We start from the raw sequence: 14127 nt of genomic DNA, 5'->3' as shown, positions 1-14127 counted from the left end.
GTTCTGTAGTGTGATAGGTATGATTTGTATCTTCTTAGAGATTCATCTGTAGGGGTTTTTTTTGCCAAAGCTTTTCAAGTCTTCTGAGGTGTTTTTTAGTTTCTTTCACTTCTTCATTGTATTATGTCTTGTTTAGGCTGATAAGGAGGGATTGTATACTGACTTTCTATATTAGTTATTATTGACTCCAAATGGGAGACATCTGTTCTCATGATGAAGGAGGTGACATGTTAGTAAAATAACGTTTTTACAATCTCCAAGCATATCCTTCTGACCATGGGATGGTGGTAGCTACAGAAAGGAAATGGAAGGACTGTCTGATTCAGGAATCAAAATTGGTATTTGGGAGCTTTGGTTCCGTTTGTTTATTTATTTATTTAAGGCTTTTATACATCGAAGTTTGTTTGCACATCACATCAGTTTACAGAAAACAAATAGAAAAACGATGAAAAAGAGTAAGGAAAAAAAAAGTTACATCCAATAATTTCAATAGAGAGTTACAGATTTCAACATAAATACAGCCAATAAATACTATAGAAAGTCACCAATAAATACAAATAGAAAGTTACAGTTTCAATATATATAGAGCTTAGGCTGTAAGTAAGAAGGAAAAGGAGAGTGATAGGAACAAGAGTCAATAAAAAAAACTTTATACAGTGGAATTGTAGGTATTTATAAAGGTCTGGCATGGGGTTTGTTGTAGGTGAGGGATATTTGAATAGCCAGGTTTTAAGTTTTTTTTTAATTTCTGTGTGCATGGTTCTAGTCATAGGTCAGGGGGGCATTAAATTCCAGTTAGAGGGGCCAGCTAAAGAGAGTGCTCACTCTCTGGTGGAGATTAGATGTGTAAGCTTAGGTGGGGGGATGTGTTAGGTACCAGAATAGGCAGATCTGGTTGATCTCTTAGGGTCTGGAAATGTAGGCATTGTTTAACCAGAGCACATCATGATTATGAAGAGTCTTGTGACTCTTTTAGAGAATTCTGAAGGGGATTTGGGAGCCAGTGTAGGTCTTTTAGAATGGGGGTGATATGATCATGTTTGCTGGTGTGGCAGTGGCATTTTGAAGCATTTGGAGGGGTTTGAGGGTTGTAGCAGGGAGGCCTAGTAGTAGGGAGTTGCAGTAATCGAGTTTTGAAAATATTATTGCCTGAAGGACAGTACGGAAGTCATTAAGATGGAGGAGGGGGTCTTAGTTTTTTAAGAACGTGGAGTTTAAAGTAGCAATCTTTCATAGTAGAGTTAATGAATTTTTTAAAGTTCAGTTCATTATCTAGGATGACTCCTAGGTCCCTTATGTGGGGCGTGGTAGGCAGAGTGAAATGCGGGGGCCTGGAGTTGATGAGAGACTTATTCTTATGGTTGTGGGATATAAGAAGGAGTTCTGTCTTGGAAGTATTAAGAGCAAGGTTCAAATTAGATAGGAGTTGATTAATTGAAGTGATGCAGTTTTCCCGGAGTGATTTGGAGATGGATTCTGTGATGGGGATTAGGATTTGAACATCGTCAGTGTAGAAGAAGTGAGTGAGACCAAGTTCAGATAGGAGTTGGCAAAGGGGCAACATGTAGATGTTAAGAAGCGTGGAGGATAATGAGGAGCCTTGGGGAACGCCACATGATAGATTAATGGTTAGACTCGCAGTTTCCTATTTTGACTTTGTAGTGTCTATTATCAAGATAGGAGTTGAGCCAAAGAAGGGCGGAGCCTAATAAGCCAATTTCAGTGAGTCTGTCTAGAAGAATTTTATGGCTAATGGTGTCGAAAGCAGAAGAGATATCTAGTAGTGCTAGGATGTAAGAGTGGCCTTTGTCTATGCCCTTAAGGAGTGTGTCAGTAAGGGAGATAAGTAGCGTTTCAGTGTTAAAGAATTTTCGGAAGCCAAATTGTGATGGGAAGAGGATCTTATTTTTCTCAAGGTGTTCAGAGAGTTGAGTGTTTCTGTGCCTAAACTAGAGTCTCTGCACTGAAAAGACGTCTGTGCAGATGGTGCTCTGACTTCTTTCGGAGGACATTGATAGCTTTTCAGGGCCAAGGAGGGATTCTGCTAAAGAGGACATTTCCTCTGCACAGAGGAAATATCCATTAGCACTGGCTTTACCTGTCACCATTCTTTGAAGGATAATGGCACATGGGCCAAGACTTCTCTGAGTGCCACTGTGACGGGGTCACTATGCTAGACTAGATAGGAAGAATAAAGCTAGGAACCAAAGATTCAAGGGAAGGGGGGAAGGGAAAATACAGCAACACCAGGCAAGAGACGTCCCTTGGTTCCTTCCCCTGGATGTTACAAGGACAGAAGAACCACAGGTGTGGGAGGTTAAGGGTGGGACTTCCCTGGAGCCAATCAGCTGGCGGAGGAGGAGGAGTTTCCACAGGATAAAAAGGACTCCCTAGTAGAGCAGCAGCAGTCTCCTGTGGAGGACTGAGGAGGAAGGATCGAATTTCCTGTCTGCTCTGGGAGTTGGCGATGCTGGACATTCCCCAACCGTGTGAAGGACTGCCGCAACTATCACAAGGAAGGTGAGCGCGGGAACTTCTGTTGTTGGATGTACGACAAGGATACTTTGCCTGGAGGACTGCCAGTGGGTGGCTGTACCTCTGGGGAAGGGTTGAGGTCCCAGAGGTACGGAGGGAGGTGGCAGTTAGGCCCAGTGGGGCCGGACTTTTGAACTATGGACTGTGAGAGGGACTTCTGAAGCCAGTGGTTGGAAAGTGAGTTGCTGGCTCAATGGGGAAGGCATCGGCCTTCCATCCAGGTGGTGAGGGTTCAAATCCCACCTGGGGACTTTTAAGATAAATATGTTTAAACTGCTATTTGAGTTTCCAAGGGACCAGGGAAGCTCGGTCAAGGTTTGGACCGGGGAACTGATGCAAGCAGATGGTGTATGGACAAGGGAAAGCATCACAGCCACTCATGAGAGCACTGCACCTTTTCATATGTAGGTGATGGCTTCTGTGCCAAAGAATGCTTTAGCTTAACTGCAGAGGTAGATGCCTGAGGAGAGCTCACAAACTCAAGATGCAGCTTCTTGACTTTTTGGCCAGAGAGATGCAAACACATTTTATTTGATTTATTTTTTTTAATGTATTCTTTATTATCAAAGTACCATAGAGAACAACAAAGATTGCAAATTGCAGCAAGAGAGAGAGTGGGAACCTCTAGGGAGGCCGTCACAGTAGTCAACTATTTACATCACTATAGGAGGGCCAGCTAATAACTCGGGGTGAGCTGTTGGTGGTGGTTTAGGGGCCAGTTCTACATGCAGAGTGAGATGTATGAATAGCACAGAACACCTCAGTGAAGATTTGACGTCATTTCGAATGAGGAAAGTCTCTAAAACATGAGATTTCTACAATGTTCTCTCGCCCTAGCTTGATAGTACCCTGTCCATCAAGAGTCTCTCTCTCTCTCTCTCTCTCTCTCTCTCTCTCTCACCACTTTGCAAGTAGCAAAATACAAGTATCAAAGGGTGCAAAAACTTTAAGACATTAACATGGTGAAGTAATTCTAAAATTATCATAAACACGCCCCTTTTTCTTATCGTGGGCATTATCCATGCATAATTATAGTATTTTGATGAATCTATAGCGAGGGTGGTCACCTGGAATTTGGGGTGAATATGGCAGGGATAATGGTTTTGGCTAAGGGTTATCATGATCCAATGCTCCTATAGATCCATCTCCCTTATAAATCTGGACCTTAAGATATTGGCTAAGGTCTCACTCTCTCACCTGGGGCTGGTTGCACCCTTTCTCATTCATGGAGATCAGTTGGGCTTTGTCCCAGGTAGGCTGGTGACCGATAATGTCTGGAGGGTCCTGGATCTTAGTTGGTGGGTACATTGTAATATTCCGGCCGCTTTACTGGCAGTAGACACTGAGAAAGCATTTGATAGAGTTCATTGGGCCTATTTTTTTCAGGTTTTGCACAAAATGGGGTTGTTCATGGACAGTACAGGTTCATAGATGCTCGGAGGAATGCCTCTAATGGCGTGTAACACAGGTTAGTGGGCATTGTGAAAGATATCATACATATTAATAAGCAGTATAAGGGATGCTTCATGAAATATACTGTATATAGCTCAGGCTACCAGACACTTTGCAGGATCTCTCTTATAATATATATTATAGGAATGCTGATTTTCTGCACATGCTATGTTATATATTATAAGCGCTACATCACTGATGTGGAACCTTCTTGAACTTCAGCAACTTTTTTTCTCCACTGCAGATGGAATGGAAGGTGGATGATGCCGTTGTACCTGATTTTTTGTTTTTAAGAAAATAACCATTGAATACAGGTTACTAGACACTGGTGTGGTGGGAGGGGCAGGGTCGCCTTGTGTGGTGCATAATACAGGCTACAAGGCCTGGGAGGTATTCAGTGATGTCTCTAGACAGAAATATTTGGGGCCATCAGTAGGCGCAAGTTAGGTATGGAAGGTGGCAAAAAAAGTGACATTTCTACATATCACACCCCCACCACAGCACAGCCCCCACCTTGAAATCGGCCTTCAATTTACTTTTTTAAATCTCAATGTATTTTTATATACCTCAAATCTAATCATTCAAAGTAGTCGCACAGAGCATTCAACAAAAAGTATAGAAAATAAACATGAAAGAAAACATACATTACAGATCACAAGTTAAAAACAATCAAAATAAAAGAGTAAAATTACTATATCCCATAGAAATGAAATAGTTATATAGTACTGAAAAAACAGCAACAGCAGTTCATGGGAGAACAATCTTACAAAGCCAGAATGAAGGTGGAAATTCAAATAGTTAAGTTTTAGACTGCATGTCCCCAGAAAAGCATTGGAGAAAGACGATCCCATCCAGGAAAAGCTCTTTTTCTAGAGCAAACTCACCTAAACTCAGAATGAGCTGGAAGTCTTTAAAGAGCAGTGTGAGCTGAGTGGAAACCTAACAATTGATTTTTGAAGACAGATAACATGGACAAATCCCTCAACGCTCAAAATACTTTTTAAAATGCCAACGGAATTTGATTGGGAGCCAATGAAGGCTGCTAAGAATTGAGGTAAAATGCTCAATCCTTCTAAATCCCTCTTTGCTGCACTATTTTGAACCATCAACAATGATTCTGGTGAAGCTTGCCAGAGGGAATCACCACACTAAAGCTGGCAGGACATGTTTGAGAGATTCCTGATTCAAATAGGAGTGTAAATGGCAAGCCAATTGCAATTTTGAAAATGCTTTCTTTATAACCCCTGCTATCTAGGGCTGAAATGTTGAGTCAATTACAAAACCCAAATTACAGACCTTTAACTTAACTGTCAAGTTATGGCTCTCCAGAGAAGGTAGTGATGGCAAAAAAGAGGGAGGGGTTCTGCATCCCCATAGCAGCTCAATTTTTCAGGGTATAGCAGAAGTGGATTTTTGCAAATCCACTGAGAAATGCAATTGAATGTTATTAGCATAAATAAAATAAACTTACATTCTGACAACATTTTTCCCAGCGGAATCATATAAATATGTAAATATTAAAAATAATAAGGGATAATCATGAACATTATGGAAATCCACAAGAACTGTACCAAGAATTAGAAACATTTTCCCTATTCTATCATTTGAGAGTGACTCAACCAAGGGAAAACCTTGTGTCCAAGCCCCAATTCTGCAAGAAATGTGCAAGTAGGAGGAGGAGGCTGCAGAAATCTGTGCACTTCCACTTTGAAATAGGAAGGAGGAAGGAGCCGCAGAGACCGAGAGTCTCCACACCCTTGTACTGCCACAGCAGTGTCTCTTCTGATATATAATACAAGTTACTAGACCCTAGGTTTCACGTTGAAGAAAACATGGTAATTTTGGATCTGAGGCCTGACTGTGAGGTTACAAGATGATAATCTGATCCTAGGAAATAACATCAACAGAACTCTTTCTAAATACATGTATTGCCCACTGACCTCTCTTGGGGAAAGGGAGAGCTGCAGCGGGCAGTGCCCATTGATCTACCGTGGCCAGTTACATGTTATAACAGGCTGCCTCCAGGAAGGGCCATGCACTGCTGGCACCCAGAGATGGCTACCTCAAGCCATGCTCTATCTCCTGCAACCTCACTTCTTCATACATCACATGCCTGAATTTTACAAGACTGAAGGCAAGTCTCAGGACTTCACGCCTGCCTCACCCCACAACAGAAACAAAGGTGGTTATTCATGGGCTGAGCTGCACCCTGCGACCTGTCACTCCTCCTCATCCTCCTTGGTTTGGAGACTGCAGCGCTGCACACACTCGCAGTCCAAGCCGCATTCTGCCACAGCTTGCAGCTGCAGGCTCTCATACGCTGGCGGTGGGGTGATGTCAGCCACCACCTGCAGCTGCTGAGGGGGACCGTCGTCTTGTTGAAACTCAGTATTGACATGCCCCATGCGGGGCAATGCCGGGGAGGGGGCACAGCTGCACTCCTCCACCGCATCCCGCTTTCTTTCATGATGTCGTCGCAGAAGCAGAATAATGGTGATTGCCAGCACGTCGAATACAAGCTCCCCCATCTCCACCACAGAGAGGACAGAAGAGCCGAACCAGAGGCTCCACTGACTGCCACAGTTAGAAAGAAGCATCACCATCTGCAGAGACACGATCAGGACACAGAAACAGGCACTGCCCATCAGAAGGAAACAGAACATCCTTGGCATATCCAGTCCTATGGACTCCTCTTCCTCTGCACTATCAGAGGCAGCTCCTTTCTCTGTGCTGACAGTAACACCCCCCAGCATGGTAAGAACACCGATTTCTTTTCCCTACTCTCTCTCTGTGCTGACAGTAACACCCCCCAGCATGGTAAGAACACCTATTTCTTTTCCCTACTCTCTCTCTGTGCGGACAGTAACACCCGCCAGCATGGTAAGAACACCTATTTCTTTTCCCTACTCTCTCTCTGTGCTGTCAGTAACACCCCCCAGCATGGTAAGAACACCTATTTCTTTTCCCTACTCTCTCTCTCTCTCTGTGCTGTCAGTAACACCCGCCAGCATGGTAAGAACACCTATTTCTTTTCCCTACTCTCTCTCTGTGCTGACAGTAACGCCCCCCAGCATGGTAAGAACACCTATTTCTTTTCCCTACTCTCTCTCTCTCTCTCTCTCTCTCTCTCTCTCTCTGTGCTGTCAGTAACACCCGCCAGCATGGTAAGAACACCTATTTCTTTTCCCTACTCTCTCTCTGTGCTGACAGTAACACCCGCCAGCATGGTAAGAACACCTATTTCTTTTCCCTACTCTCTCTCTGTGCTGACAGTAACACCCGCCAGCATGGTAAGAACACCTATTTCTTTTCCCTACTCTCTCTCTGTGCTGACAGTAACACCCGCCAGCATGGTAAGAACACCTATTTCTTTTCCCTACTCTCTCTCTGTGCTGTCAGTAACACCCCCCAGCATGGTAAGAACACCTATTTCTTTTCCCTACTCTCTCTCTGTGCTGTCAGTAACACCCCCCAGCATGGTAAGAACACCTATTTCTTTTCCCTACTCTCTCTCTCTCTCTCTCTCTCTGTGCTGTCAGTAACACCCCCCAGCATGGTAAGAACACCTATTTCTTTTCCCTACTCTCTCTCTCTGTGCTGACAGTAACACCCCCCAGCATGGTAAGAACACCTATTTCTTTTCCCTACTCTCTCTCTCTGTGCTGACAGTAACACCCCCCAGCATGGTAAGAACACCTATTTCTTTTCCCTACTCTCTCTCTCTCTCTCTCTCTCTGTGCTGTCAGTAACACCCCCCAGCATGGTAGGAACACCTATTTCTTTTCCCTACTCTCTCTCTCTCTGTGCTGACAGTAACACCCCCCAGCATGGTAAGAACACCTATTTCTTTTCCCTACTCTCTCTGTGCTGTCAGTAACACCCCCCAGCATGGTAAGAACACCTATTTCTTTTCCCTTCTCTCTCTCTCTCTCTCTCTCTCTCTCTATGCTGTCAGTAACACCTCCCAGCATGGTAAGAACACCTATTTCATTTCCCTACTCTCTCTCTGTGCTGTCAGTAACACCCCCCAGCATGGTAAGAACACCTATTTCTTTTCCCTACTCTCTCTCTCTCTCTGTGCTGTCAGTAACACCCCCCAGCATGGTAAGAACACCTATTTCTTTTCCCTACTCTCTCTCTGTGCTGTCAGTAACACCCGCCAGCATGGTAAGAACACCTATTTCTTTTCCCTACTCTCTCTCTCTCTGTGCTGACAGTAACACCCCCCAGCATGGTAAGAACACCTATTTCTTTTCCCTACTCTCTCTCTCTCTGTGCTGACAGTAACACCCCCCAGCATGGTAAGAACACCTATTTCTTTTCCCTACTCTCTCTCTCTCTCTGCGCTGACAGTAACACCCCCCAGCATGGTAAGAACACCTATTTCTTTTCCCTACTCTCTCTCTCTCTCTGCGCTGTCAGTAACACCCCCCAGCATGGTAAGAACACCTATTTCTTTTCCCTACTCTCTCTCTCTCTCTCTCTCTCTGTGCTGTCAGTAACACCCCCCAGCATGGTAAGAACACCTATTTCATTTCCCTACTCTCTCTCTGTGCTGTCAGTAACACCCCCCAGCATGGTAAGAACACCTATTTCTTTTCCCTACTCTCTCTCTCTCTGTGCTGTCAGTAACACCCCCCAGCATGGTAAGAACACCTATTTCTTTTCCCTACTCTCTCTCTGTGCTGACAGTAACACCCCCCAGCATGGTAAGAACACCTATTTCTTTTCCCTACTCTCTCTCTCTCTCTCTCTCTCTGTGCTGTCAGTAACACCCCCCAGCATGGTAGGAACACCTATTTCTTTTCCCTACTCTCTCTCTCTCTCTGTGCTGACAGTAACACCCCCCCAGCATGGTAAGAACACCTATTTCTTTTCCCTACTCTCTCTGTGCTGTCAGTAACACCCCCCAGCATGGTAAGAACACCTATTTCTTTTCCCTTCTCTCTCTCTCTCTCTCTCTATGCTGTCAGTAACACCTCCCAGCATGGTAAGAACACCTATTTCATTTCCCTACTCTCTCTCTGTGCTGTCAGTAACACCCCCCAGCATGGTAAGAACACCTATTTCTTTTCCCTACTCTCTCTCTCTGTGCTGACAGTAACACCCCCCAGCATGGTAAGAACACCTATTTCTTTTCCCTACTCTCTCTCTCTCTCTCTCTGTGCTGTCAGTAACACCCCCCAGCATGGTAAGAACACCTATTTCTTTTCCCTACTCTCTCTCTGTGCTGACAGTAACACCCCCCAGCATGGTAAGAACACCTATTTCTTTTCCCTACTCTCTCTGTGCTGACAGTAACACCCCCCAGCATGGTAAGAACACCTATTTCTTTTCCCTACTCTCTCTCTCTCTCTGCGCTGTCAGTAACACCCCCCAGCATGGTAAGAACACCTATTTCTTTTCCCTACTCTCTCTCTCTCTCTCTCTCTCTCTGCGCTGACAGTAACACCCCCCAGCATGGTAAGAACACCTATTTCTTTTCCCTACTCTCTCTCTCTCTCTCTCTCTCTCTCTCTGTGCTGACAGTAACACCCCCCAGCATGGTAAGAACACCTATTTCTTTTCCCTACTCTCTCTCTCTCTGTGCTGACAGTAACACCCCCCAGCATGGTAAGAACACCTATTTCTTTTTCCTACTCTCTCTCTCTCTGTGCTGTCAGTAACACCCCCCAGCATGGTAAGAACACCTATTTCTTTTCCCTACTCTCTCTCTCTCTCTGCGCTGACAGTAACACCCCCCAGCATGGTAAGAACACCTATTTCTTTTCCCTACTCTCTCTCTCTCTCTGCGCTGACAGTAACACCCCCCAGCATGGTAAGAACACCTATTTCTTTTCCCTACTCTCTCTCTCTGTGCTGACAGTAACACCCCTATGCTTGGTACCAGAGATATTTCCTTTCTCTGCAATTCCAGTCTTGGTGACTTCTCTCTCCCTGCGCTGTCAGTGACTCCCCCTGCCTGGTGAGAGCGCCTCCTGCTGATACCAGAGAGACATTTCCGCAGCCCAGGCCTGGGGCCTCCTCTCCCCCTGCTCTATCAGTGACTCCCCTGGCCTGGTGAGAACGCCTCCTGCTGAAGGAACTTACATTTATTGCTGGAGATTCCACGGTGCTCTTATAATTCAGTTCCTCAAAGTATATGTTTAGTTTGGCCACATCAATCCTGCTCAGAAAAACACAAAATCATTAGGGACTCTTCCAAGCTTCTCGGGTGGTGAGTGGTATCACTGTGTGACAGGGTCGTTACATAAGAGGTGTTGCATTCTGCCTGCAAACTGAGCTAGAGGAGAGTGGAGCTGTCAGCCTGTAGCAGGGAGGTTATGCAACAAATCACTTTATTTTACAATGTTATAATTTAAGCCTCACTTGCTGCAACTTGACAATGTCTCAATGCAATCCTACAGTGTATCAATGTAAAGATAGTATGACCTGTTATCACACTATCTCACTAGATTATATGTAAACCGACGTGATACCCTTGGGTGAATGTCGGTATATACAAACAAGTAAATAAAATAAATAAATGATTTGCAGTCAGTGAGCAGAATAGTTTATTTTGGATTGTTTATATTTTCTGCTATTGAGGTTTGTTGGAACACAATTTTTAATGTACTGGTCATCTGTCATGGGTATAGAGAGCTGCCACTCTGTGTCTGAATGTCCCAGGGCAAAGAGAAAGCTACTAGCCTGGGGTGAAGAGGAGTCACCAGTGAGGAACGCAGGAGCAGCTGTCGTGCCACATGTGGCTACCAATGACAGAGAAAGGTGCAGGAGAGACCTTCTGGAGACTAATTTTATGCTTAATGGGGTCGGAAATTTAAACCCAGAACCTCCAGGATTGCATTCTCAAAAATGCTTCTCATTCCATGTGTAGGGACCTTCATTTTCAGTTTTTGCTTTCTTTTTCCTGGGAATTTTCAGTGTTTATTGCATCAAGAACAAAAATGATATTTATCTGGAAGAATGGCAAGTCATTTAATTCCGCTGAACCATTTTCTTCCTTTTGTAAGAGACACTTATAAGTTCCCAAGGAAAATAACAACTGAAAACGAAGGACTCCAGAGGCAGGTAATGGTGCTGGGCAGAGGGGTTTAGGTTTGTTAGGAACTGGGGAAAATTCTGGGGCAGGGGGAGCCCATTTCAATGAGATGAGTCCCATTCTAACTAGGGTGGAACCAGAGTGCTGGCACCAACATTTACATAGGAGAGAGAGCAGCTTTCATAATAATAATATTTATTTAACAGATTTTCTATACCGACATTAAAATACACATCATGTCGCTTTACATTGTAACAGCAGGTAGAAAATACATAGAACGGGGAAGTGGGGGTGGATGAACCAGCAAAAACAAGAGTAGAGAGGGCTCTAACAGGGAGCCCGAGGCAATAGATAAGAATAGAAAACAAGGAGGGGCGGGATAAGAGGAGTTAGTTACAAAGGGCTAGGGTGCGGGGAGGTATAGAATGGGTGACTATTTACAGGGGGGAAGGAGGGGGCAACTGTTTACGAGGGGGGCAAAGGAGAGGGAAAGGTTGCTATTCCGGGAAAGACGGTGAAAATCAGGGGAATTGCATTTTAAGGAGAGGGGTGGGGAAGAATAGAAGGGTGGCTAATTTAAAGGGGGGAGGGTAATTATTTAGGGGGGGCAGGGGGGGCAGGCAGGGGGGAGGTTGCTAATCCGGGAAGGCTTGGTGGAAAAGCCAGGTTTTTAGCATTTTGCGGAATTTATTTGGGCAAGATTCCTGGCGTAGGTTTGATGGCAGTGCATTCCATTGGGTTGGGCCTGCAATTGATAGGGCGCGGTCCCTGGTTGACGTTAGTCGGGCCCTTTTAAGGGGTGGGACTTGTAGGGTGAATTTATGGTTTGTTCTGGTGGGGCGGGCGGATTGTGTGAGACAGAAGGGTTCACTGAGCCAAGTGGAGTTATCGTTGTGTATAGCTTTATGTATGATAGTGAGTGATTTGAAGAGTATGCGTGAAGGGATGGGAAGCCAATGCAGGTCTTTTAGGATAGGGGTTATATGGTCAGTTTATTTAGCGTTGCTGATTATCCTTGCAGTGGCATTTTGAAGGATCTGTAAGGGTTTAATGGTGGAGTAGGGGAGACCAAGGTACAGCGAGTTACAGTAGTCTAACTTGGCTGACATAGTGGCTTGGATGACAGTTTTAAGGTGGTGCGTATGGAGCAGAGGCTTGAGCTTTTTTATGATGTTGAGCTTATAAAAGCCACCTTTGAGTACTGAACTGATGTGCTTTTTTAGGTTAAGTAATGGGTCAATTAGGACACCGAGGTTCCGGACTGCGGGTTGTGATGTGAGAGAGAGGGCCATGGGGTCATTTGTAGGAATGGATTTGAGGGTCTGATGGCTGTGTATAAGTAGTATAAGTTCAGTTTTGGATGAGTTGAGGGCAAGTTGCAGGGATGTAAGGAGGGAGTTGATGGATGTAATAATAATGTCATAATGCCTCTGTATCGCTCCATGGTGAGACCGCACCTTGAATACTGTGTACAATTCTGGTCACCGCATATCAAAAAAGATATAATTGCGATGGAGAAGGTACAGAGAAGGGCGACCAAAATGATAAAGGGGATGGAACAGCTCCCCTATGAGGAAAGACTAAAGAGGTTAGGACTCTTCAGCTTGGAGAAGAGACGGCTGAGGGGGGATATGATAGAGGTGTTTAAAATCATGAGAGGTCTAGAACGGGTAGAGGTGAATCAGTTATTTACTCTTTTGGATAATAGAAGGACTAGGGGGCACTCCATGAAGTTAGCATGGGGCACATTTAAAACTAATCGGAGAAAGTTCTTTTTCACTCAATGCACAATTAAACTCTGGAATTTGTTGCCAGAGGATGTGGTTTGTGCAGTTAGTGTAGCTGGGTTTAAAAAAGGACTGGATAAAATCTTGGAGAAGTCCATTAACTGCTATTAATCAAGTTTACTTAGGGAATAGCCACTGCTATTAATTGCATCAGTAGCATGGGATCTTCTTGGTGTTTGGGTACTTGCCAGGTTCTTATGGCCTGGATTGGCCACTGTTGGAAACAGGATGCTGGGCTTGATGGACCCGTGGTCTGACCCAGTATGGCAATTTCTTATGTTCTTATGTTTAAACTAAAGCTGGCAGCCATTCAGGAGCCCCTGGTTCAAAGGGAGGTATCTTCCAGGATACTTGCAAAACAGGGAAGTGAGAATATCCCAGTAAAGAGTTGCGAATAAAGCTGAAGTATAAGAAAATTGGTTCTTATCTACTAATTTTCATTCCTGCAATACAACAGATCAGTCTATCTGCTGGTATGGGAGCAAAACTCCACTTGTCAGGACTGATCTGGGGTATGAACAGGAAATGGAAAATAGAATCCTATCATCCAAACAATTCAAACAGTCCCTTTATAGAAAACCAAAAAATATATACAATATATATATTTTTTGAAAGAATGTGCTCACAGTACATATAGCAAATCAAAATGAGTTATAGCAAGTGAGCAACAAGGATGCATATGGGAGAATAATCTGACTCATAATTCAGCAAAGAAGACTTGTAATGCAATAAATAAATATAGGCTCAGTTCCTCATTGTTTTCTAGATGAACATTGCCTTGTACTTAAAAATGTCACATTAAATGAGTAAGCATAGAATCTCTGAAAAAATGTATAGCACCATATTGTATGGTATGATGCAAATTCAGAAAATAGGAGGAGTTAGGGGTGGAGAGTGGGCTGGGTTAGCTGTATGATCATGAGAGAGAGCACCTAGCCATAATGTCATCCCCATAGGTAGGTATTTGTATCCCTATGGTAGGCCCACCTAGTAACTCGAGGTGGGGTTTAGGTATGAGTGTAGGGGGTTAGGGGCCACTTTGACATTCTACGTAACACGTACGAACAGAACAGTGGTCTCTTGTGAAGATCTGATGGCCTTCAGAGTGAGGAAACTCGCGTCAAGATGATATTTGTGCAATGTTCTCTCCACCTAGCTTGATGTTATCCAGGTAGAGAGTCCATCAAGCTAGGTGGAGAGATATAAATATATATCACTGCTTGGAGGGGAGGCTCTTTGTTAATATAAATATATATATCACTGCTTGGAGGGGAGGCTCTTTGTTAATATAAATATATATCACTGCTTGGA

At 44.2% G+C, this 14127-nt stretch overlaps 1 protein-coding gene across 2 annotated transcripts in view; it reads right to left on the bottom strand.

The window, feature by feature from the left end:
• Window positions 1–3315: 3315 nt before the first annotated feature.
• Window positions 3316–14127, bottom strand: part of SCNN1A (sodium channel epithelial 1 alpha subunit) — a 62269-nt gene continuing 51457 nt past the window's right edge. For both annotated transcript variants that reach the window (XM_029580402.1, XM_029580403.1), the window contains exons 12-13: window positions 10078–10153; window positions 3316–6590 (exon numbers count right to left, since the gene is read on the bottom strand). In XM_029580402.1, coding sequence (XP_029436262.1) covers window positions 6207–6590; window positions 10078–10153 — 460 coding nt within the window. In that variant the 3' untranslated portion in view covers window positions 3316–6206. The remainder of the gene's footprint in view (window positions 6591–10077; window positions 10154–14127) is intronic.

The sequence above is a fragment of the Rhinatrema bivittatum genome, chromosome 16 (assembly GCF_901001135.1).
Source record: "Rhinatrema bivittatum chromosome 16, aRhiBiv1.1, whole genome shotgun sequence".
In the NCBI taxonomy this organism is placed as follows: Eukaryota; Metazoa; Chordata; class Amphibia; order Gymnophiona; family Rhinatrematidae; genus Rhinatrema; species Rhinatrema bivittatum.
Note: the sequence above shows the minus strand (reverse complement) of the source record. Positions and strands in the feature narration are given on the sequence as shown.